Source organism: Canis aureus, chromosome 21 (assembly GCF_053574225.1).
Source record: "Canis aureus isolate CA01 chromosome 21, VMU_Caureus_v.1.0, whole genome shotgun sequence".
Taxonomy (NCBI): Eukaryota; Metazoa; Chordata; class Mammalia; order Carnivora; family Canidae; genus Canis; species Canis aureus.
This window is the reverse complement of record NC_135631.1, coordinates 16,790,071-16,814,494: the sequence shown is the minus strand read 5'-3', so window position 1 is coordinate 16,814,494 and position 24,424 is coordinate 16,790,071. Positions and strand designations below refer to the sequence as shown.

The 24,424-nt window shown below is 40.2% G+C and overlaps 1 protein-coding gene and 2 long non-coding RNA genes across 3 annotated transcripts in view; 1 reads left to right on the top strand and 2 right to left on the bottom strand.

Moving 5' to 3' along the window:
- The window catches only part of LOC144293382 (uncharacterized), a 324,951-nt gene that overhangs the window by 271,462 nt on the left and 29,065 nt on the right, over nt 1–24,424 (top strand). The window lies entirely within an intron of this gene.
- On the bottom strand, nt 4,032–22,944 carry LOC144293369 (uncharacterized). Its single transcript, XR_013360657.1, has 3 exons — nt 22,784–22,944; nt 19,534–19,625; nt 4,032–4,821 (listed from the first exon to the last, which is right to left on the bottom strand). It is a non-coding gene; the product is annotated as an uncharacterized LOC144293369 (long non-coding RNA).
- On the bottom strand, nt 16,363–17,295 carry LOC144293368 (olfactory receptor 2G3-like). The gene has a single exon (XM_077864461.1). The coding sequence runs from the start codon at nt 17,293–17,295 to the stop codon at nt 16,363–16,365; it is 933 nt and encodes a 310-aa protein (XP_077720587.1).

Genomic DNA, 24,424 nt, shown 5'->3' with positions numbered 1-24,424 from the left:
CCTGAGTCAAAGGCAGATGCTCAACTGCTGAGACATCCAAGCATCCCATGAAACTATTTATTGAGTGCCAGGTATCCTCTAGGCTTTGGGATACAGCAGTGAGGACAGAGGGCTGACCCCCATTCTATGGAGACTTTATTTAGAAGGTGTACTACATAATAAACAAATACATGTAGAAATATTTTCAGTTAATGTCAGAGATATTAAGAAAATGAAACTGGATGACTGTGTGAAAATGTACTAGGGGAAAGGCTAATTAAACTTAGACACTGAGAAAGACTCCTGGGGCTCAGTGCTTGAGCATCTTTCTTCAGCTCAGGTCGCAAGGGTTCTGGGACTGTGTCCTTCATCAGGCTTCCTGCGAGTATCCTGCTTCTCCCTCTGCCTGTGTCTCTGTCTCTCTCTCTCTGTGTCTCTCATGAATAAATAAACAAAATCTTAAAAAAAAAGTTGACAGGACTGTGTTCCTTTCTGGAGGCTCTAGGGAGGATTCATTTCCTTGCCTCTTCCAGCTTCTACAGGTTGCCCACATTCTTTGGTTCATGGTCCGTCTTCTCCATCTTCAAAGTCAGCATCATTGTATCTCTATGGCCACACCTTTTTTTGACTCTTAAGTCTTTTTTATCTCTTTTCACTTTTAAGGACTCTTGTCATTATATTCAGTGTAGGTGGTAATCCAAGACAATCCATTTTTTAAATTAATTAATTTATAATAAGCCGTAAGTGTTCATTTATCCCTAAGATGTGGATCATAAAAGGATTTTATTGCATGTTCTACTGACTGAGCCATCCAGGACAATCTATTTTAAAGTCAGGTAATTGGCAACTTTAACTTCCATTTCCTTTGTATTCTAACATATTCATGGATTTCAGGGGTTAGAACTTAGGCATTTTTGGTAAACATTATCCTACCTACCCAAACCATAAGTGTAAGGATTTATTTCAGGGTTCTCCATTCTATTCCACTGATCATTATGTCCATCTTTATGCTAATACCTCAATGTCTGAATTACTGTCCCTTGGAGTAAGGTTTGAAATTGCTTTTGGCTCTTCTCTTTAAAATAATTCTCTTCCTTTAGCCTCCCCATATTTTAGTAAGTCTTCCAAAGTTGCCCCTCTTTGTTCAACCTTGCAAAAGAACATTTAGGTTTTTGTCACATTTTGGGGTCTTCATTTCCTTGTGAAGGTTTTATCCCATGTAACATTTATGTTACATACATTTGTGTGCTTTTCTCCTGTCAATCTGTCTCCTGCCAATTTAATTCTCAAGCCAAGCTCCAAACCCTAAGGTAAAATTTTATGTCTCCAATACAGTTTCACTCCACAATCACCAAACAACCTCTCCCCTCACTTATTGTGAAGAAGCCTCTAGCACATATATCAAATTCTCAGGGAGAGAAATAAATTGAGAATCAGAGAAACTTCAGAGTGGAGACCAAAAAATTAATCCATCTGGTTATGTCAAGTAACAAAATATGTGATGTCATTGTAAATCTTTTGGGTCTAAAGCCTGGGACTTAATATTATTCTTCAGGTTATAGCTGGTCATATACAATCTTTAAAAAGACACTTATCCCAACTGGATATTGTTTAGTCCTCAATTTTATCACATTCAAAATTTCCACTTTATAACAAACATTTAAGATACTTCCTTTATCAAGCTGAAATGGTTTTATGGTGAATACAACCTACTTACAAACATGTTTGTATATATATGTAAAACATCTAATTCTAATTGCAAAGATGATAAAAAAAAGAAAAGTAGCTCATAATGTAACTGTTCCATGGTAATAATTACAGGATGTATTCTAAAATAACATGAATTTTCATATGTAAATCCTGCAACATTTGGTCAAATGATTATACATATATGTAGAGTCATCACAAATGTATTAGTGATTCCAATATCAGGAGTGGCATTTCCATCGGTGATAGGATTTTTCCGACAAGGTGAATAATTCTTGATAAAGTTGCAAAAAAAATAAATGAGTCTCTTCCTTCCATTTTGAATTCCTACGTGAGTTGATTTATAGTAAAATCTTGCAAAATGTAGTGTTTATTTGTAAAGCAGAGTAGACTCCAAACTCACACAACTACAAAGATCTTTTTCAATGCACAAATGTCCATTAAGACACTGGCTGTGCAGGGTGGGGCATTTTTTCTTTGGATGAGAGTAGCCCCCAGGTGTAAAACCTTTTCATCCTTGTGTATTGCTTATGAAATGGGCCCTTGATCCATGTGGCAGGCAAAAATTCAAGGACACATTTAAAAATGTTCCTTGAAGGATGTTATCAGTCTGTGAATAAACTCCACTCCACAGCTTTGTATTTTACTTTGGACTTATGATAAGGTTCTTCTGGGAATTATGTGAAGAAATAGAAAAATACCTGAAGAATATCTTTGAGTGGAAACTTCTACTTTTCATGGGCCTACAGGGTCACTGGGGCCAAGGGGAGATAGGAGCCCACTAGGATGTAAATTCCACGAGAGCAGGAAGTTTTGTCTGTTTCATTCATTATTATATGCTTAGTGCCTAGAATAATATCTGGCATATAGTAGACACATGATAAATATTGAATGACTATATGAATGAAGCAATGAGCATCCCTATTTGGAAAAGAAACAAAGCAATAGAATCGATTTTCTGGGTGGCTTCTAATATTGTCATTTTACTCTTAAACAAACAGCACAATCCCGCTTGCATTTTCTGTCACTAGTAATCCTTGCCTTGACTTTGCACACAGAAATAGGAAGAAGCCTATTAGAAATAGGAAGAAGCTCATCCAATAAAAAGGAATCTGCCTATGCAAAAGGCTTACCCAATATTTCTTAGCCTATATGGAGTCTGTGAAGATTCTTTTTTTCACGTCAACAACAGATTTTTCCATCCTCAGATGTCGTGATGCATTGGGAGCATGACTCTAAAATCAGAGCTGACTGCTCCTAACCAGAGATACCTAGGATATCATGGAAAAAGCATTTGACTTTCAGGAGATTAGCAAGGATTCAGGTTGGCCATCACTAGTCAACAGCGTAACGCCTTAATTTCTTCATGTGTCAGGCAGGGATAACGTATCTCTGTAGGCTTTTGTAAAGAAGATAACTCGAGTAAGGAGTGGGCATAGTGGCCTGGCACATTGTAAACACTCAGGTGCTTCTCACATTCTGTGCCTGTAAGAGTCATGTGGCCACGCTCCAGAATTTCTAGTTTAGCAGGCTGTGAATAGGGCCTAGGAACCTATTTTCAGTAAAGCAGCCCAAGGGCTTGTATACAGATTATCCATAGATCAAGTCTGACAAATGCTGAAAGAAGTATCATTCATATTCTTTTTTTTTTTTTTCTTTTAAGTAGACTTCATCCCCAGTGTGAGGCCTAACATGGGGCTTGAACTCCCAGCTTTGAGATCAAGACCTGAGTGGAGATCCAGTTGGGTGTTTAACTGACTAAGCCACAAGGGCGCCCCTCAGTTATATTATTCTTATTCTTTATCACAGAAGTCTGCCTGCCATTACAATGTTGTAAAGCCTGGAGGAGTTAAAGAGGAGTTGCCTAAGGTTTTACCTTTAACGAGATGAGCTATGAACAGATCTACTTTGAATGCTATGCAGGCACAGAAACAAGTAGGGCATACATTTCCTTGGATAGAGTGGCTTAAAGAATTGACTTCTGTTTGATTAATCTGGCTGGAGTAGTCTGGCCCTGTTTGCTACCCGGGGACCATATGATATGATATGATACTCTCTTATAGTGTATCAAACTGAAAGGGATTTTAGCTTTTCAGGATGTCTTTGGCCTTTAATAATCTCTGGTAATCTCAGCTACTTCATCCTGTTGCCCAGATGCTGTCTAGATTCTAAGGACACTGTTTTTGTTGTAAATGGTTCCTGTATTGCTTGCATGTCTGTGTACCTAGTTGTTTTTTTCTCCCTTGTCTTTTTCTGTGATATTAACTGCCTTTTTTGGAATCTAAGAGTAAGATGTGCTCTTTCTCCTTGTGAACTTGACAGTTTCAGAAATTGTAGTAGGAGGGTGGTGAAGATATTTCAAAAGAAGTCCTTTGTTTAGCACTTAAGATATCATAGCATGTACATGACCTTCATCCTGGTTGTGAGGAACAAGTAAAAATTTCCATTTACCTCTAATATCTGGATCAGAAAACTTACCTAAAGTTCTCAGCAATGCCATCACCTGAACAGAATTCAAATCTGCTTCCATCACATATCTTTATAGCAGCTTCTGGATCCCCAGAGTGGTAGATTCCTGCAACCCCTCGGGATTTCATAAGCTTAGGAAATGCCTAACCAGACAATTAAAGAAAATTGTATGTGTTGTTTAATAATGGAGAGTTTTTTTGAGACTCTGATTTCCTGGTGATAATATAGTCATTCATAATTTGTATTCTCTTTTCCCTTGACTTGTGTAGAAGCTAAGCTAAGCATTTATGTGCAAGTATATAAATATATATTCTTATATATCTCCGTATTAAAGTACTTCTGTTCAACAACACTGATACTTGTGTTAAATGTCAAATACCTTTCTTTGGCCTTCAAAATCCATTCTTCACCTTTTGAACCTCCTCTGTGCTCCATGATACTCTGCTGTATTAACTACATGAGTGGGCTCCATTGGCCTCTGTGTCCTTAATGGGTTTAGCCAGTAGTTGTCATTGGTGGGAAGAGATGGAGGTCTGAGTGGTTTTCTCCATTTTCCTTTCTTGCAAAGTTGACTGGCTTCATCCTTGGACCTAGGTCATAGCTCCTTCCAGATGACCCATTTCAAAGCTCTCCTCCATTTCTCATGACCTCTATGTCTTCATTCACCTTCAAAAATAGATAGAGCTCTCAGAAACTATTTGTTCTAGAGTTACTACACTATTCCTTAGGACTCCTCTATACCACACACAATTCTTTGTAATAACCCTTTTTTAAACCCCCTCAAATTAATCAGTTTAATTGGCTATCTGATCGTTATCAGAAACCAATCCTAGATGTATTGCCAGGAGATGATCCAGATGGGATTGGATTCTTCATATATTTTAAGGTTAAATATATAAATCCGTCATGGTGGGAAATAGAACAATGATAATGTATTGCATCCAGTAACATCAAACTTACTTAAACGATCACCAGTGGCTTCATGGAATGAAGGACAGGTAGACAGCAAGACATTGTTTTTTGTGGCACAGAGGCATGCCATAAATATCATGTGGTGATTTGGTTTCTGCATCAGTTTATTTTTTTAAAGATTTTATTTATTTATTATGAGACAGAGAGAGAGAAAGAGAGAGAGAGAGGCAGAGACACAGGCAGAAGGAGGAGCAAGTGCCATGCAGGGGCCTGAGGTGGGATTGGATCCTGAGTCTCCAGGATCACGCCATGGGCTGAAGGTGGCCCCAAACCACTGAGCCACCAAGGCTGCCCTTCTGGTGCATTTTACACCTGGACTATTGACTTAAACAACCAGGCAGCTAGAAAGCCATATGGAAGTGAGTAACTCTCAGAGACAAGATGGAAGGAATTGCCCAGTAGACCATAGGTGGGTAGTAACCAAGTGTTTTGTTCAGGAACTAGTTGTAATATCTCATGGATTAAGTGCTTTTTTTAAAAGAAAAAATTATTTGTTTATTTGTGTGTGTGTGTGTGTGTGTGAGAGAGAGAGAGAAAGAGAGAGAGGGAGAGAGGGAGGCAGAGATGCAGGCAGATGGAGATCCAGACGCCATGTAGGGAGCCCGACGTGGGACTTGATCCGGGTTCCCAGGATCAGGCCCTGGGCTAAAGGCAGTGCTAAACAGCTGAGCCACCCGGGCTGCCTGGATTAGGTACTTCTTAAGGAGTGACGTCACTGGGAAACCAACCAAAGTGATATTTTTCTTCTAAAGAAAAGAATTTCATTTTTACTTGGATAAATGAGCTCAGGATGTTCTAGTAGGTAAGTACTACATTTTATTTAATTTTCTGACCTAAGCCTGTTTATAGCCATTTTTCAATGACCTCTATGTCTTCATGCACCTTCAAAAATAGAGAAAGTTAGAGCTTTCAGAAGTATTTGTTCTAGAGTTACTACACTTACGGTGTAGTACACTAAACTTTATTACACGTAAACTTATGGTGAGGCAAGGTCCCTTTGAAGAGGGATCCTGAAACTTAGCCTGGATATACATTGTACATCTTCCCTGAAGCCTTTTTGGGGATGGCTGGCTACCCTTCATGAGGGTAATCCCATTAGGCAAGCAGAAGTGCCCAGATCTTCTGTGGTTATTAGTCACTGTCCTGAACTGACTCTAATTTACAGAGATGGAAAACACTAGAGGTATATATTGCCAATGAGGGTAATGGAAACAATGTAAAAGATAACTTTGGCCTGAGTGCATCTTTCAATAGGTCTAATGGGACCAGGATATAGTGGTTCATTATTTACCCAGACCCAGAAATAATATTGTTATAGGTATATAGAAAGATATACAAAGTGAAATGGAATCCTCAGTTTAGTTCCATCTGTGACGCTTGAAATTAGAGTTATTAGTTTCAAAGTTCAAGGTTCAAGTAGATGTTAAAATTGCTCTGCTCAGACAGTAAAACAAAACAAAAAACAAAACCTCAACCTGAGAGGAAGGGTGAAGATTAGTGTTTCTATCAAAGATGTGGAAGATATGAGGGTGTGGATCCCAATTTATCACCTTTAACTCCTTTCTTTGGGGGTAAAGTGACTGAGGATCTGCAAGGTTGCAGATCACAAGAGAACACATTTTACAGATATATTAAAGAAAGGATTCAGGAATAATAACTTCTATCTTGAGGAATAAAATTGAGTGGGTCAGTTTGTGTTGGAAACAGTATTGTATCCTCAAAATCCATGCTGTTCAACAGACATACACTGGTATGAAGCAGTTGTACATTTTGAGGAACAAACAAAGTGTTTTAAGGTCACTGTGGAGGAGGCTGAGGGACGAGTATATTTTATCGTATGTGCAGAGTCATATACTTTGTTTAGAAGATATCCTAAATCATTTGTGTTCACCCATATGTGCCCGATTCTTTCCACACATGCATATACTGGGAGGTTGTCACTAATCAGGTAGTTGAAGTGACATGCTCTGTGAATGTCAGTCGGTCTCTTTCTCCACACACACAGCCTCTTTCTCCTGTTTATGCTCAACATGCCCTTGTACAAACGGCTATTGCAGCTGGAATGGGCTCAACCTCATGGTTTTCTTCACCAAGCCTAATTTCACTTCTTCCACTGTTAGGTATCCCAAATGCCAACAACAGAGGTCACAACTGTGCCCCTGATATACCATCATTTTCTGGGAGGATTGGTGAACCCCTTGGCTAGCAGGGTGATTAGATTGCACAACTTCTTACTAATTCAAGATTACAGAGCTAATGACTTTCTTTCCACAATAATCACATTTTAGGAGATTTATTTGAGTTACATTTCCCACTTTCCTACCAGTTGTTTTCCTGCTGGCACCTGCAGATGTACATAATGCCTTTTTTTGCGAACGTGGTATCCCATCAAACATTGTCTCTACTGAGAAATACATTAGATAGCAAAGAGTAGTACAAATCTCTTCCAATCCACAGAAATAATTGGTTTTACTTTTTGTCTTATCATTCAGAACTGATTATCCTGGTCAGATCGGGGAACGGTATCTGAAAGCTCAGTCGTGCTTGTTGAGATATCCCCTAAGTATGCTGCATGCTTTAATTGTCAGCCAATTTATGGCTCCGTATTCCCTTATGAAGAAAGTACATGTCTATGAACTGAGAGGATAAGGCTGGCATGGTACCTGTGGTGGCCAGGAATGTGAGCCCTTCAAAGCTCCAGGTACAGCGAGTATAATTGTGCACAACTCTTAGCTGCTGAGCTTTGAAACACATTTCCCCATTTGTATCAAGGCCATGCTGCCCAGAGACTGCTGCTACCTAGTGACTGAACTCAGCAAGGATAGCAATGCAGGACTATCCCTCTGAGGCACTGGCTTGATGGATAATTTTGGCTCAAGTACCTACCTTGCTGAGCTTACCATAAACTGGACAATGGTCTAGGATGCTTTTGCCCATCTTCCTCCCCTCTCTTCTTCACATGTGCCTATACTTGCCTATGGTGTAGTGGCATTTGTTGTTCTTCTGGCTGCCTCTCTCTTTTCTCTTACACAGACACAACTGTTTCCCATAACGAAATCCTTGCAGTTTTAGGTCCACCTTAGTGTCTTCCTCTTGTAGGACTCTCGCTACTGTGGCCTCTTTTACTATTACATGAAATGGTCCACTCAAATTTATTTTCCCTACCCATAACCATATCCTCAGTATGTTTGGAGTCTATGTGCACAAGGGTAGAATGTCCTAAAGGACACCCTCCACGCTCTGATTATTTGGAATCAGGGACTGTACTCTAGCCATGTAGGCCTCCTCATGCATTGATCTAAGAGGTGTCTCTCCACTGGGCAGGGTGATTGATCTCAATCACCTGGGAAAAATTAGTTAGTGGTCCAGATTGAGATCAAGAAGAATTGTTTGGGTCCAAGTCCCTGCTCCGCTGTGTCGGGTATACTTGGACCCAAGCTCGAGCTTGTAAATAAACCCTTGTGTGTTTGCATCGGTGTCAACTCCTTGGTGGTTTCCCGGATTCGCGATCTTGGGCACAACATTTGGGGGCTTGTCCGGGATCCAAGAAACCCCCAGGGTTTCACGTGTGGTGAGTGCACTCAACTTTTTCCACCTTTTGTGCGCATATTTTCTGAGAGCTCTAAACTGTACTTTTACCTGTAGGAATTCCAATCTGTAATTGGGTTGACATTGGCTTAGGTGGACGTGCTGGTGGGCCGTTGACCCGGGGTCTTGAGGAGATGTCCCTTGCCCTCACCTGGAGGACGGGGTCCTCATCTGTAGAAGGACAGGAGTCCTTGTCTGTAAGGAGGACGGGGGTCCTCATCTGTAAGGAGGACCAGCTGCCAGCCCTTCGGGTTACTTTCTGTTTTGTCTCTGCGGTCACATTGGAACGTTGGTCTGTGTTACTATGTCCTTGTTAACTGTTTGTGCATTTGTCTGTGTTGTTGGGTCCTTGTTAATCATCTTTACTGTCTGTGTCTTGGTGTAGATTGGGGACATAATGGGGGAGACAGAAACCACTCCCCTGTCTCTTATGCTCTCCTACTTCTTGGATGTTAGGGAAAGAGCTTGTATTCTGAGCATAGACATACGGAGAGAGAGAGATTCCAAATTTATTGCATATCAGAATGGCCAACCTTTGATGTGGGATGGCCCCGAGAAGGAACTTTTCACCTACCTATTATCTTACAGGTTAAGGCCGTGATCTTCAGGGACAAACTGGACAACCACTCTGACCAGGTGCCCTACATCCTGATCTGGCAGGATATGATCAAGAATCCCCCTCCTTGGCTAAAACCATTTTTACCCCCCAAAAGCAGGACCCACCGAGATTCTAGCCCTGCGGAAAGCTGAGAAGGAGACAGACTCTATGCTCCAAGCGCCCCTATATCGGGTCTTCCAGGATTCCTCCCCAGAGGACCTGATTCTCCTGCTGCCCTACTGGGCACCCCCTCCCCCTTCCGCCCCTCCATTGGAGGCACCGGGGGCTGCAGAAGGGGTGCCACCCCTCCCTGATGAGGGACTCCCTGTGCGCGGTCCAGTAGCGGGGACACGCGGTCGACCCACTGGTCTGCCCCACCTCTGAATGCAGGCCGGCTGACTCCACTGCCCTTCCTCTCCACGCCATGGGGCCCCCTGACGAGACTGGCAAAGAGCTAATGTTATATTGGCCATTCTCCACCAGTGATTTATATAATTGGAAAACCCAAAATGCAAAGTTCTCTGATAATCCGAGAGATCTAATCGGGCTTTTAGATACTGTTCTCTTTACCCACCAGCCTACTTGGGATGACTGCCAACAGCTCTTGCAGGTTCTCTTCACCACCAAGGAGAGAGAACGGATTCAGGTGGAAGCCCGGAAGTCTGTCCTGGGAGAGGACAGACAGCCAACTCAAAACCCAGACCTCATAAATGCTGCCTTCCCTTTATCCCGCCCCACCTGGGACTACAACTCTGTGGAAGGTAAGGAGAGGCTTCGGGTCCACCGCCAGACTCTAATGGCAGGTCTCAAGGCTGCCGAGCGCAAGCCTACCAATCTGGCCAAGGTCTATGACGTGAGACAGGGTAAGGATGAGAGTCCAGCAGCCTTCTTAGAGAGAATCTTAGAGGCTTTTAGGCAGTACACCCCTATGAACCCAGAAGCCCCGGAAACAAAAGCCACAGTTTTCATGGCTTTTGTTAACCAGGCCGAGCCAGACATTAAAAAGAAATTGCAAAGAGTAGAGAGACTGGGAGAGAAGAGTTTGCAGGACTTAGTGATAGTGGCAGAACAAGTCTATAATAATAGAGAAAGTCCGGAAGAACAATAAACCAAACTAAGTGACCGGCAGACCTGAAACCTGGCCAAGATCCTGCTGGCCACAACCATGAATGACCCACAGGAAAGATGGAAGCACCTCAAGAAGCTGGCTTCAGGGACAGGTAAGGAGGATGGCCCTGGTCCCCATCGGGAGAGCCCTAAGCTGAACAAAAACCAATGTGCTTATTGCAAAGAAGAGGGCCACTGGGTAAAAAGCTGCCCTAACAAAAGATCTAAGGCCCCTGCCAAGATCTTGGAAATGGAGGACCTGGATGATTAGGGGAGTTGGGGTTTGGCACCCCTCCTCGAGCCCAGGGTAACAATTAGAGTGGAGGGGCAACCTGTTGAATTCCTAGTGGACACTGGAGCACAACATTCGGTTTTATTACAACCCCAAGGGAAATTGGCAAGCAAGACTTTATGCAAGGGGCCACGGGCACCAAACAGTACTCATGGACTACCCAAAGAACTGTGGATCTCATCATGGGCCAGGTATCCCACTCCTTCATGGTCATCCCTGAGTGTCCCTATTAGAATACCCATTGTTAGGTCGGGATTTGCTCACCAAGATTGGGGCACAAATTCGCTTCCACCCCAAAGGGGCAAAAATCCTAAACAAAGAGGGGCACCCGATTCAGGTGCTTGTCCTGAGTTCAGAAGACAAATATTGTCTCCACCAAACGCCCTCAGCCCCAGTGACTGACATTGACTGTTGGCTGCAGGAATTTCCCCAAGCATGGGCAGAACCTGGGGGAATTGGGCTGGCCTGGCACCAACCGGCCATAACTAAAACCAGGTGCCGACCCTGTCAGGGTCTGCCAATACCCCATGCCTCTCGTCTCCCTAACCCAGACTGGGACGCCCCTCTGCATGACTGTCAAGAAATTTTGGCACAGGTGCATGGAATCAGGGCTGATCTCCAGGACCAGCCGCTGCTGAATGCGGACGTCACCTGGTACTCCGAAGGCAGCAGTTTCCTCTGAGATGGAATCGGATGCCTGGGGGGTTTCCTGTAACCATGGAAACAGAGACCCGATCTGGGGGCACCGACCCTGCCCGACACCCCCAACTATATTGGTGCTGATTTCCCCTGGATCAAACGCTTGCCTATGACCTGTGCTTGCGTGGCTGGTGGAGGGCTGCAGACTCCAGCATCATCCTGCCAGAGGAACTAGGACGGAGAGTCCTATCCAGAATACATCGGAGCACTCACATGGGAACAAGGAAGATGGAAGACCTCATATGACATGCAAATATCACTATTAAAGACTCTCGAGCAAAGATCGAGCAGATTGTGGCGAGCTGCCACCCAAGCCAGTTAACTAATGCCACCGCCCATGGATCTAACCCGGGCACCCGGCTCCGGGGGCACCACCCAGGAGCCTACTGGGAAGTGGACTTCACTGAGGTAAAACCTGGAAAATACGGATACAGGTTTGTAGATACTTTTTTGGATGGACAGAGGCATTTCTCACCAAACATAAAACAGCACAGACTGTGACCAAGAAACTGCTAGAAGACATCTTACCGAGGTATGGTTTTCTTGTTAAAATTGGGTCAGACAATGGCCCAGGATTCATCTCTAAGGTAACACAGGGAGTGGCACTAGTACTTGGGGCAGATTGGAAATTACATTGTGTGTATAGGCCCCAAAGCTCAAGACAGGTAGAGAGGATGAACAGAACATTAAAGGAGACCTTAACTAAATTAGCCCTGGAGACTGGTGGGGACTGGGTGACTCTCCTCCCCTTTGCCCTATATAGGGTGAGGAACTCCCCATATAAGATGGGACTGACTCCCTACGAGATCATGTTCGGTCTTCCTTCACCTATTATCCCCAATTTAAAATTTAAAACCTGAGGTGCTTGCTGAATTTGATGATCACCAACTTCTTTTCTCCCTCCAAATGTTACAACAAACCCATGAGCAGGTGTGGCCTAGCTGAGGGCCCTCTGTGAGACTGGGCCACCCCCGGATCCCCATCGATATCGGCCGGGTGCCTGGGTGTACGTGTGGAGATACCAACACCGGACACTTCAACCTCGCTGGAAGGGACCTTACATCATGATCCTGACCACTCCCACCGCTCTCAAGGTCCACGGGATTACTCCCTGGGTCCACTACACCCACGTCCGGCCAGCTGACCCACACGCCGTTCTCAAGGACTTTGCTCCAGAATGGAAAAGCCAACCGGACAAGGACAATCCCCTAAAGCTAGGACTGCACCGTTCTCACTTATTTCCCACCTCCAAGACCCCCTAGTCTGAGGTTGTCTTTCAAAATAGAAGGAGATTAGACTTAGTCTTCTTACAACAAAGGGTGGGAGGAGGGTTATGTGCTGCCTTAACTTCAGCAACATTTGAACAGACTTTTATTTGTATCTTTGACCGGATCTGTGTCATATGGCCATTCTTAGCTGCAAAGGAGCTGGGCAGTGGAATATTTAGTTTTCTCAGTCTCTGTAGTAAAACACGACAAGTGAATAGTAGGATGTTGCTTCTTCACTGAAATGTAAATGGGAACGAGAACAGCAACAAGGTTGTTTTGAATCCTGGTTTAATCATTCCTCCTGGCTCACTCTGAGAGCAACCTGGACCCATGATTGGGTCCTTCCTTAGGTTCCTCTGAGAGGGGGAAATGTGGAGGCCGAGAAAATTAAGGCCATTCCACCTTAACTTCAGTGTTATCACAAGTACAGCCATCCCAGGCCCCTGTGAATAAGAGCTGAACTTTACCTTACTTTAGTTACAGGAAGAAAACAGCTCCCTTTCTGGTATTTCCCACAATATCAGAAAGGGAGACAGAACGTAAAGACTGCTAACTCTGGGAAACGAACTAGGGGTGGTAGAAGGGGAGGAGGGCGGGGGGTGGGAGTGAATGGGTGAGGGGCACTGGGGGTTATTCTGTATGTTAGTAAATTGAACACCAATAAAAAATAAATTAAAAAAAGAAAAAAAGGAAGAAAACAGCTTACAGCTTAACGTCCTAGAAAGCCCCATATTCAAATAAAAACAGAGCCCAAGCCAGTGACAGGAAGCCCCTATTAGAATAAGAACAGAGCTCAATGCCCTTGAAGGCCCCATATCAAAATGTAAGCAGAACTTGAGGAATTGCTCCACCCTTTCTGGAGGTCCCCTAGAGCAGCCCTTAAAACTAGTCTGAAACCCACCTCGGGGTCCAAGTCCCTGCTCCGTTGTGTTGGGTATTCTAGGACCCAAGCTCGAGCTTGTAAATAAACCCTCATGTGTTTGGATCGAAAAAAAAAAAAAAAAAAAAGAATTGTTTGGAACCCAAGGGATTGAGCACCACATTTCATAGTATCCTCTTGGCTTCCTTTTTGAGATGAAAAGTGTTGCAATCAAATAAAAACAAGATGATGAAAGATCAGACCTTGTAATAAGAAATTATGGACAGTTTATCAGGCAATTCTGATCCAACTGGAGTGTTGAGAAAGAGTGAATGACCCAGAGTAATACAAGAAGCAAGGTAGGAAGTGGACTTTTGAAAAGTGTTTAATTTGGTAAAACTTGTATATCTAAATAATGCAACTGAGAAACTACTTTCTTTAAGCTTCAGGTTTCATTTGGTACTTGAGTAATAAAATTCCCTTAGGAATCCGTGGTGTAATTAATTATAAGTTAATATGGGAGATTCTTTTGAATGCTTCCCAACCATAAACTGCAGGTGAAGCAAGCATTCCCAAGTGTTCTTAACGACCGTACTGCCAAACTTACACTTAACATATTCTAAAACATTAGAAACACATTTTTAATTACATTCATGTTATGTACTTATTTATTTTTATGTCTTCTAAGAGTATTCTTAGCTCACTTGATCTTCTCTTCTTAGTAATGTTATTTAGACTTGACTTTGGAGTTGAGATAACTTTTCCCTACACAAACTCATGTGACTATACTTGGCCCAACCAAATGTTGGGTAGATAATAATAATAATTTGGAAAATAGGACTTGATTGCTTCTCTAAAAGGATTAAGATAATAGCTCTTGATAAGTACTTTGAACATCTTTATTGTAGTAAAAGGTATGATTTATGATATTAGGGTATTATCACACCAGTTTTGCCTTTTGTAACTGATGTTTCCCTATGCAATGACTGATTTTCTAGTTTCATTACCAACATTAAACACCTGATTAGATCTGTTCACACTACTTAAAAAGAATATATTTTATATGAATTTTATCATTATTATTTAGAAAAAGTTTTTAGAAAATATGAGAATCTGAATTAGCATGAATAGCTTTCCATTTTAGAGCACCGTGTAACTCAAACATCTTGGAGTTGCACTGTTGTGCTCTGTCTCTACTGGGGTGCTATGTGTTACGACTCGTACTTCTTACATACCTGGATTTGCAGTACATGTTAATACTTATTATTGTTGATGCTGATTAGTCTTTCTTGCTCTGTATGGAGCTCCTACTTTTGGGGGACTACTTGCTTAACTTTCACTTTCTTGTGGCATTTGTTAGTTTACTACTACTTTTACCAGAAACAACTATATATTCCTGTTGTATCAACACAAACGATATTTTCATTGCCCTACTTTAAAACCAAAGTTAAATGTATGTTACCATATTTTTAATTTGTTTTATCGCCACCTATGTGTATCACGTATAAGAATTTTTCCTCTGTTGAGTAATGGGAAGTCATAGACTTTTATTTCTCAAATTACTTCAGCTCACTGTATTTATTATTGTTTATCATCATAATATTGCTTTGATGCTCAGAATGTCACCATTTGGATGTGGAAGACCTTGCAAGTTCACCCTTGTAAAATAAAAGAGGAAATCTGGTGCTTACACTGTGATTTACAAAAATCATATCTATAGAAACACGACAGATTTTTCCTTGAGGGACATATGTAAGAAATATAGATTGGAGAGATGATGCTTGGTGAGTCTAATTGTACCAAATTATTTCATGGGTACCTCTGGGTGTTCATGCTAATGCTTCTGTGGGCAAAAGATAGATAAAAACGCTTAAGAAATCCTGGTGAGGCAATAGAAAGGTATAATTTCAACCAATTAATTTTCATAGGAAAATATTTAAAATTAACTCAGCATATTTGTCCCTATTTTCAAGGACATAACCAGATAGATCCGATCCTGTGTATATCAATAAGTCATAAATATTTTCACGCTAAAGATGTGAGGTGTTCTGTTACATTTTGAATGTAAAGGAAAATTTTTAGTTTTTCTTTCTTTTTTAGTCTAGAGTAACATGAAATTCAATAAAAATTCTTAAATTTTGTATTTAAATTCTATCACTTAAACTGCTCTGATTTTGTCTTATTTCTCTTAAATTGTCATGGAACAAGGGTGCAAAGTCTTTAACTTGCATTGTAAGAATTCTTTACTCCTTACTCCTGAGATAACTGTATGGTCTGATTGCTGTATGAAAATTAAATGAAGTAATATTTTGATAGATTTGTTACAATGCAGGGCTATTTGCAAAGGGGTCAAAATTGGTCTCAACCACAAAATAGGTGCAGAGCTTGTTTCCTTGTAAACTACAAAATTAAGACAGATGTGAAATGTTACATCCAGAAACCTTTATCTGAAGTTCTTTATTTGAGTTAAAAATTCAGAATGTTTCTCTATATGAAGATGCTTTACATCCTCCAGAGAGTAATAAGATATTTCGCCTTAGTCATAATTTCAAGCATTAATTTCAGATAGTCTATGATTTTAGAGAACCAAGATTTCTCAGGGAGTAAGAAAATAGTCATGCAATGAAGGGAATTGTTTTGACACACTAAAGCCGTCATTTGTCTTTGGGGCAGATATGTTTCCTGCTGAGTTTGCAGCTAGATTTATGTGTCCTTATGAATAGCAAGAGAAACATTGACTGTCCAAGGTCTTATTTATTGTCTCACTTAATATTCAGAAGTCAATTATCTTAGACTAACAGCTTTAGGGTCCCATTAAGACCCCTCATGTCCTCCGTTTTGCAATAGCTCTCCTTAAAGCGCCTTTCACATCCTGGTTCCTTAGGCTGTAGATCAAGGGGTTGAGCATGGGTGTGATCACAGTGTAGAACACTGCAATGATCTTGCCCCCAGCCCTGGAGGACTTCGACTGGGGTCTCATGTACATAAAGATGGCAGTTCCATAGAATAAGGCCACCACTGTCAGATGGGAGGCACAAGTGGATAGTGCTTTGTGCCTCCCGGAGGCTGACCGTATCCTGAGAACTGATAGAAGGATTCGGGCATAGGAAACAACAATGAGGAGAAAAGGGATGAAGACAATGATGATACTGAAGATAAAGACAACCAGCTCTGTAAATGAGGTGTCAGTGCAAGCTAACCTCAAGACAGAAGGAACCTCACAAAAAAAGTGATTCAGGACATTGGGCCCACAGTAGGGCAAACTCAAGGTGAGGACATTGATAACCATGGAACTCAGGAAGCTACTGGACCAAGAAATGGCTGCCAATTGGACACAGATGCTTTGGTTCATAATGACAGTATAATGGAGAGGATGACAAATGGCTACATATCTGTCATAAGCCATGACCCCAAGGAGAACACATTCAATCATTCCAAAGGAGAGGGAGAAGTACATCTGAGTAGCACAGCTAGAGAAGGGGATGGTCTTTTTTCCCATCATGTTGGACAGCATTTGTGGGACATTGGTGGATGTGTAGCAGATGTCCAGAAAGGATAAATTAGTAAGGAAGAAGTACATGGGGGTTTGGAGACGAGGTTCTATCTGGATAATAGTGATAATTATAATATTCCCCACAACTGTTAATAAATAGAAGAACAAGAACATAATAAAAAGAATGAGCTGCATCTTTGGCTGAGATGACAGCCCCAAGAACACAAACTCAGTCACAGTGAAGTTTGTTTTTATCATATCCATTTTTCAGGCCACCTCCTTCTCACAGAACCATCCACCTGAAGACAAACATCAAATGTCCTGTATCTATAAGCACAGTGTCAGAAAGTCAAGACATAAGTAAGAAAGCAAAGAGAAATCTTGATCTGAAATTGCATCTTGAGTACCTGAGGTATACTACAAATGGAAAGCCTTTCTTCTACTTTTGGAGATCTCTTAATGAGATTAAGAATTTCACATTCAGGGATGCCTGGGTGGCTCAGCAGTTGAGTGTCTGCCTTCGGCTCAGGGCGTGATCCTGGGGTTCTGGGATCGAATCCTTCATGGGGCTCCCTGAGAGGAGCCTGCTTCTCCCTGTGCCTATGTCTCTGCCTCTCTCTTGGTACCTCGGATGAATAAATAAATAAAAACTTTTTTAAAAAAAGTAATTTCACATTCAAATTGAGTTATGCAGATATTCTTAACTTTTCTCCAAGAGTATGCTCTTTTGGCTCTTCATAATCTTTCCAAAACCTATTTATTCTTCATTCTTCAAAGCTCTACTCATGGCTCATCTCTTTAAAAAGATCAGATTATATCTTTGCTCCACACCTAAGAACTGAGCAGCATGATGTAGAAATTAATTAAAAAATAATGAAAGGCATTACTTCACGTGCTAACCTAAGAATAAAGGTAGGAACAGCAGCCTGTGCTTGTTTTCTATCACTCTGATGCAATCTTCCCATGCTTGGACATCCTGATACCCTAAAGAACAAAGACTGCATACACCACCAACAAAACCAGTCGCAGGTCACACTAATGGCCAGTTCCACCAGCTTCACCATTTCCATACTGTGGGGTCTTGGAGAGTTTCATCATACATAAAATGGGAATAATTGTTTGATTATTAGGAATAATTTTTTTGCAGATTAAATAAATAATGTATATAAAGAATTTAGGACTGTCTACATGGAGGAAATAATGCACATAAAACATCTATTATTAATAGTTCTATTAATGTACAGTGAGGCTACATTTATCTAGAATTTTCTTCTCTAATAAAAACTATTTCAGAGAAATATTAATAAAAAGAATCCAGACAAGTTAAAGTTACCAGGTCTATTCATCGAGAACTCCTTAGCCCCCACCCTGTGCCTACTTACTATAATAAATTTATTTATGCACCGAGTTAGCATGTTCAGTTAACTGACTTGCAGCCATGAGAAGATTAAAAGCAGTGACTGAAGACTGATGTGGGGTAAGGAAGAGTCCTAGAGGTAGGCACCATTACAGCAGCCAGAGGAAGCTGCCAATCATTCATTTGCCCATTTGTTCATCCTTTTTTATTTTTTGTCTACTTTCTTTTTTATTCTTTTTTACAAAAATCTCTTTATGATAATCTAGTATGTACCAGATGCTGGGTATATACTAGTAAACACAACAGGCATTTTCAATAGTCTCAGAGCTTATAATCCAGTGGAAAGTTGTGATGAAGGTAACAGTTCCATCCCTTGACAGCATGGGGGATGTTATCAGGAAGACATTTAAGAACCAAATAGTTGCAGGTCATGAAAAAGACTACTTTATGTAACACATTCTTTCTCAAATAACATCAATTTGCATATAATATCTTTTAGAGGGCTTTCCTATGGGGTACCTGGGTGACTTAGTTAGTGAAGTATCCGCCTTTGGCTCAGGTCATGATCCCAGGGCTGTGGGATGGAGCCTCTTGTGGGACTCCCTACTCAGTGGGGAGTCTGCTTCTCCTTCTTCCCCTGCCCCTTCCAACCCCAACTCTTAAATAAATAAATAAATAAAATATTTTTAAGAAATAAGGTGTTATCTTATATTTTGATTTAATCAGGGTTTTTCAAATCTAATAATGCAGTGAAATGATACAATTAAATTATTGACAATCTACAGTCCAGGGATAAAGAAGTGATGGGTCTGGAAAGAGAGGGGAGAGGTTAGGTCACAGCCCTATTTTCTCTAGGAGCATCAGGAAAGGGAGTGAACAGAAGGATATAGAGCTCCCGTCAAGCCCTTCAAACAGCACTAACCAAGTTCTGCTGCAAATAAGAAATGTTTTGGTGATTTTAGCAGTGATTATAATGACAATAAATGATATCCACAATGAGTTTTTCAGTTGACAAGGTGGCATATAATCAGGAGATCACACCATTGGTAGTGAAATACACAGAATCCACCACCGGAGAGCAAGAGGACATGTCTGGTTCCACTACGTGCTAGCAGGGCATACTTTGCACAATTCACAACACCAACCTGTGCCCAACCATCCTCATCTGTACAGGGCAGGCAGAGTGGCTTCATCAGAAGTGATACACAGGATAAATGAGATAATGCACGAAAAGTACCTAAAACAGAGTCAGACATATACAGTAAAGGCTCAATATATGTTAACTATTATCATTATGATCCATGTGATATGAAGTGAACAGATCATAAATTATTGGCATTCCCCACCCACTCCCCTATAGGCCAGGGAGACTAAGTCTTTGAGACAGTAAACAACTTGTCCTAAATCACTGAATTACTGAATCTATATGCAAGCACCTGCAACATGTGTGTGTATATAGCTATTTCTACAGTAATAAAACCACAAATGCAATAGTCTTGGTCCTCTAGGCATGAATGTATGTGTAGAATTGTGTTCACATAAAGGAACGTAAATATATTGATTCAACATTTAAACAGTCTCTATATTTCGAAGCCTCAATAAAGGAGGATATTCCCTTAGTTCCTGTAAATAAAAAGGTTGCCTCAAAGAACATTTTTAGTAACTTGATGGCTGCTGCTGCTGAAAGTGAGTTAGAACCCATTCTGTTGTCAGTTTCCAGGTTACAAATTTGTTTCTATTCCTATCAGAACACAGAGTTATAAATCCATTATAAGGATAAGAGGAATAAAGACACTTTTGTAGATAAATGTATCTCCCACAATAGGAAGCAAATTCACCAAATTAAATGCAAGTTGAATAAGCCCTTAATGGTTTATAATTACCCGTAAATTCTATACAGCCATTTCAATCAAGCAACCAACACCTAGTTAGCTGCACACTCTCCATCTTCCCTCACAATGCAAAAGCTACCATTGCCATATGCCTCTTCCAACCTGTCTGCCTGGAAAACTCATATTTGATTATTTAAATGTTCGAATTGTTTAATGTAAGCATACAAGCATCCTCTTGGAAGCTCTCCCTAATCTAATTCATCCAGACAGAATTAATCAGAATCCCTTCTGCTGAATCATTTCCATCCTTTGAACATACTCGATTACTGTACTTATATGTGTGTGTGTGTGTGTGTGTGTGTGTGAATGAAAAGTTATGAGTCTATCTCTCCAATTGACTTTGGCTTTCTAAGGATCCTTTCATGTTTATTTATGTTGTCCCATTCCTTAGAACATAATAAGCAGTGTTAAACATTGATAAAAACTCAGATAAGCTGATTCTATGTCCTATTATTCTGAAGTTTTAAACTCAGATTAAAAATAATTTCAACCTCATGGTAGCCATAATTTCAGTCAAAGAATATGGTCCTGCAAAATCATTTACTCTCTAATTGCTTCTTTTTCTAAAGAGCACTGTCTATGGCTCAAAAAGCCATCTAATTCAGTATTGGCGGGGAGGTGGGTGGCAGGGAAGAGGGGAAATGATTAATGTCACTTCATGCCAAGAAGGTACTACGTGTGCTAACAAATTTTACACAAGCTCAGGTTACTCTGGCATCATATAGACACAGTATATCAGGCATCTTATGTATTCACAGAAAAATGACTCTTTTTTCTGTCTGCAAGTCACAGGAAACAATCTAATATATATTTTATACAAAACTAAAGAGTTCTAATGTTCCTTCATAAATTCAGGATGTTAAAAAGCTAAACCTTTAATCTTTGTAATCTAGATAATTTATAAACAACTGAATACTCTGTTTTCTCCAACTTGTAGTTAAATTGTTTATTAAGTTTGGTAAATAGATTTGATATATAGCAACGATATTTCTGGTCTTTGGTAATACCTCCTTTTTCCAGGAAAGTTTGCAAGGCACCCTCATGTAGGCATAAAAATCAACCTGAATATGAATTATATCTCCACCAGCTCTCTGCTGGGTCAGTTGGGTAAGTTTCTAAACTTTTCCAAGACTCTTTATCGCCTAGATTAAGTGGGAACTATATTAGTACCTAAGATTAAAGATTATTTAATTGGTTACATCAGAAAGTCCATGTAGCAGTTTTGGCAGAGTGAGAACTTAGGAAATTATAGCTCACAATGTTATATAAACTTACGGTTTATTCAGTTTGCTCTAAATATACTTGTAGTCTGAGAGCAGAAAGACATAATTATATTGGAAGTTACTTACAACATCACCGTAGAAACATTTAGAGCCTACACAAACTCATACAATCCCTACGTGTGTGTCATAATGCCATAATTTGTGATGTCTTTTCATTCATTATCAGTTCATCAATTAACAAGATTTATTGTTAAAAATTAATTTAAGGACTAAGAATCTTAAAAATTAAGAAGACTAAAGATAGCATCCTAATCCTGTTTCCTACCTCGTTAAGGAAAAACATTAGGAAAAGCTACCAGGAAGACTTTAAATATTTTTCCTATGAATCCATTACTGACTTTTGAAAATTATCCTAGAAAAGGAGTGATTGTTTTTTTTATAAAAGCAGAACTTGCAGTGTTTACAAATTGCATTATAGTTGATAATTTACCACTTACTGTGAATTAGTTTCACAAAGCCTTTTAAACAAACAGGGGGATTTACTTTTGATGCAGCATGGAAGAGAAGGAGGAAAATATGAAAGCAGGGGCTCCTGGGAGGCCATGCTCTGAGAGGAGGCCAACTCCACACATGGGTAAGAATGCCATGATGGCAAATATCATAACACAGGTTAACAAATTGTGATATTCAGCACAGGCAATCAGAAAACCCCTCCACCCCAGCGGCAAAATAAGCTTTCTCTATCAGAAAGAAAAAAATCCACAAAAAACAAAAAAAACAAAAACAAAAACAAAAACACTAACTGCTATATATTAAAATTCTCTATTATATGACTTTTTTAGATCCTTTGCTAATAATAAATAACATTTTTACAACTCCAAAATATATTTTAAAGATCAGAGAAGCTATACAGCTTTCTCAGAGTATTTAACAGAACCATGATTGGACTTTAGTTTACTTAATTCTAAATTATTTTATTTAAATAACTGGTAGTTTTATTTTACTATTTCTTTTACATCTCAGTAGACAATTGCAATCATAAGCACAGCAGATAAAACATACCCTAAGGTGAAAGCAATGTATGGAAATTATACCTGTCCTCACCACATACTCATGTACACAAAAACCCATAAAAGGCAGCAGACGTAATATCCATGAGCAAAAAATCTAATTCCATGGAGATAAAAATAAATCTCTTTTTATTATAACCACAAATGAGATAGTACTATGATCCAACTCAGCCCTTTTATAGACAAAAAATAAAGATAATGAATACATACACAGTGCAATCCCTAAGTCATCTGAGTTTTCTCACTTTAGGAGCTTCGGCTGAACTTTGTAGATTCTTGAGGGATAATGTCCCAGATCAGTAATTAAAACTTAATTATTTGTTCTGAGGGATTCCTGGTTGAGGCATTTGTTGGTTGCACTCCCTCTTCTTCCTCCCCTGCATATGACCTTGTACCATGGTTAAAGTGACCCTTCCAAGTGACCTGAGTGTCCTCATCTTTTAGAATTGCCTAATACTGGTAATCATGAATATGAGTGTATTCATCACAAGAAGAGAAAAACCTAAGAAGCAGAGTTCAGAGACCAAACGCAGAGTCATTTCCCTGGAATCTATTGGAACTTAGAGATGATAATGATGCTAGTATGCTCTCAACTATGCACATAGCAAATTTTGAACCCTACATTCCTTTCTCCCAGATCATAGCAAACTCTGGAAGCATCTCCTATTGCATAGTAACAATACACAAACTATTTATAAGGGCACAGTAGAGCCAGCATGGGAACTTCCTAGATGTGACCTCAAACATACCACTTCATTTTCCTGCACCTCAGCTTATTTATCTTTAAAATGGACATAAAAATATCAGGTGCCTGGGTGGCTGGCTCAATAACTTGACTCTTGATTTTAGCTCAGGGTCATGATCTCAGGGTCAGGAGATCAGGCCCCATGTGGGGCACTGAGCATGGAGTGTGCTTAAGATTCTTTCTGTCCCTCTCCCTCCCCTCCTCTCACACTGTGCTCTCCCTCTCTCAAACAAACAAACAAACAAACAAACAAACAACAAACATTAAAATATCTAGATCACTATATCACTCCCTTTTTATGGAATTACAGGGAGGAAATGAAGAAAAAGAGGAAGAAAACAAAGAAAGAAGACAGAAAAGGAAGGAAGTAAAAAGTTAACATTAATTCAGTCCTCCCGGTGTATAAAGAGCCAGTTGAGTCAAAATCATGCTTCTACATAATGATATCGCTTCATCTGATAATTCTCAAATTTTGAACGGTTGTTGTAGTTTGTTTGGTTTTAATATCAATGCCCAGACCTATCCTGAATCAATTAAATCATAATCCTTGCCAATAGGATTCTGGTATAGGTATTTTTAAAAGTTATCCAGGTGAACTCTTAAAGCCTGATTTTCCACTATTTTTGCTGGAAAAAAAAGATATGCTTGTGGATTCACACAAAACTAAACCCAAAATATTCAACCTTTTAGGGAGTTCCATATTTTTACTTCTGATTTTTTCCCTACTATATTCACCTTTTAAGAACTGTTGGGTAAAAATAATGTAAAAAGTACTACATCCAAGACTTTTTGGAATGTCCAGTTCTACTTTGCTTTGATTAAACTGGAGACTCCCAGATTAGACCCTTACCAGGTGTCATCCCCTCAGAGTGCATTGACTCCGGAATTGTAATGGAAGCTACCCAGCACGTGAAGGAAAAACAACACATGGAACATATCTGTTACCATATATTTTCTTATTTGAGCCTCACAACTCCAGGAAACAGAGAGGACTCTGCTAGAATGAAATTCAGAAAAAGAAACCACTTTCCTAGGTTTGTGTAGTTCATAAGTGACAAGAAAAACACTTAAAGTTTTCTCACATTAATATGTACATTGCCTAGGGC

Bases quoted from the DNA above. Each gene is read 5' to 3' on its own strand.
- LOC144293368 (XM_077864461.1), bottom strand. From the start codon at position 17,295: ATGGATATGATAAAAACAAACTTCACTGTGACTGAGTTTGTGTTCTTG.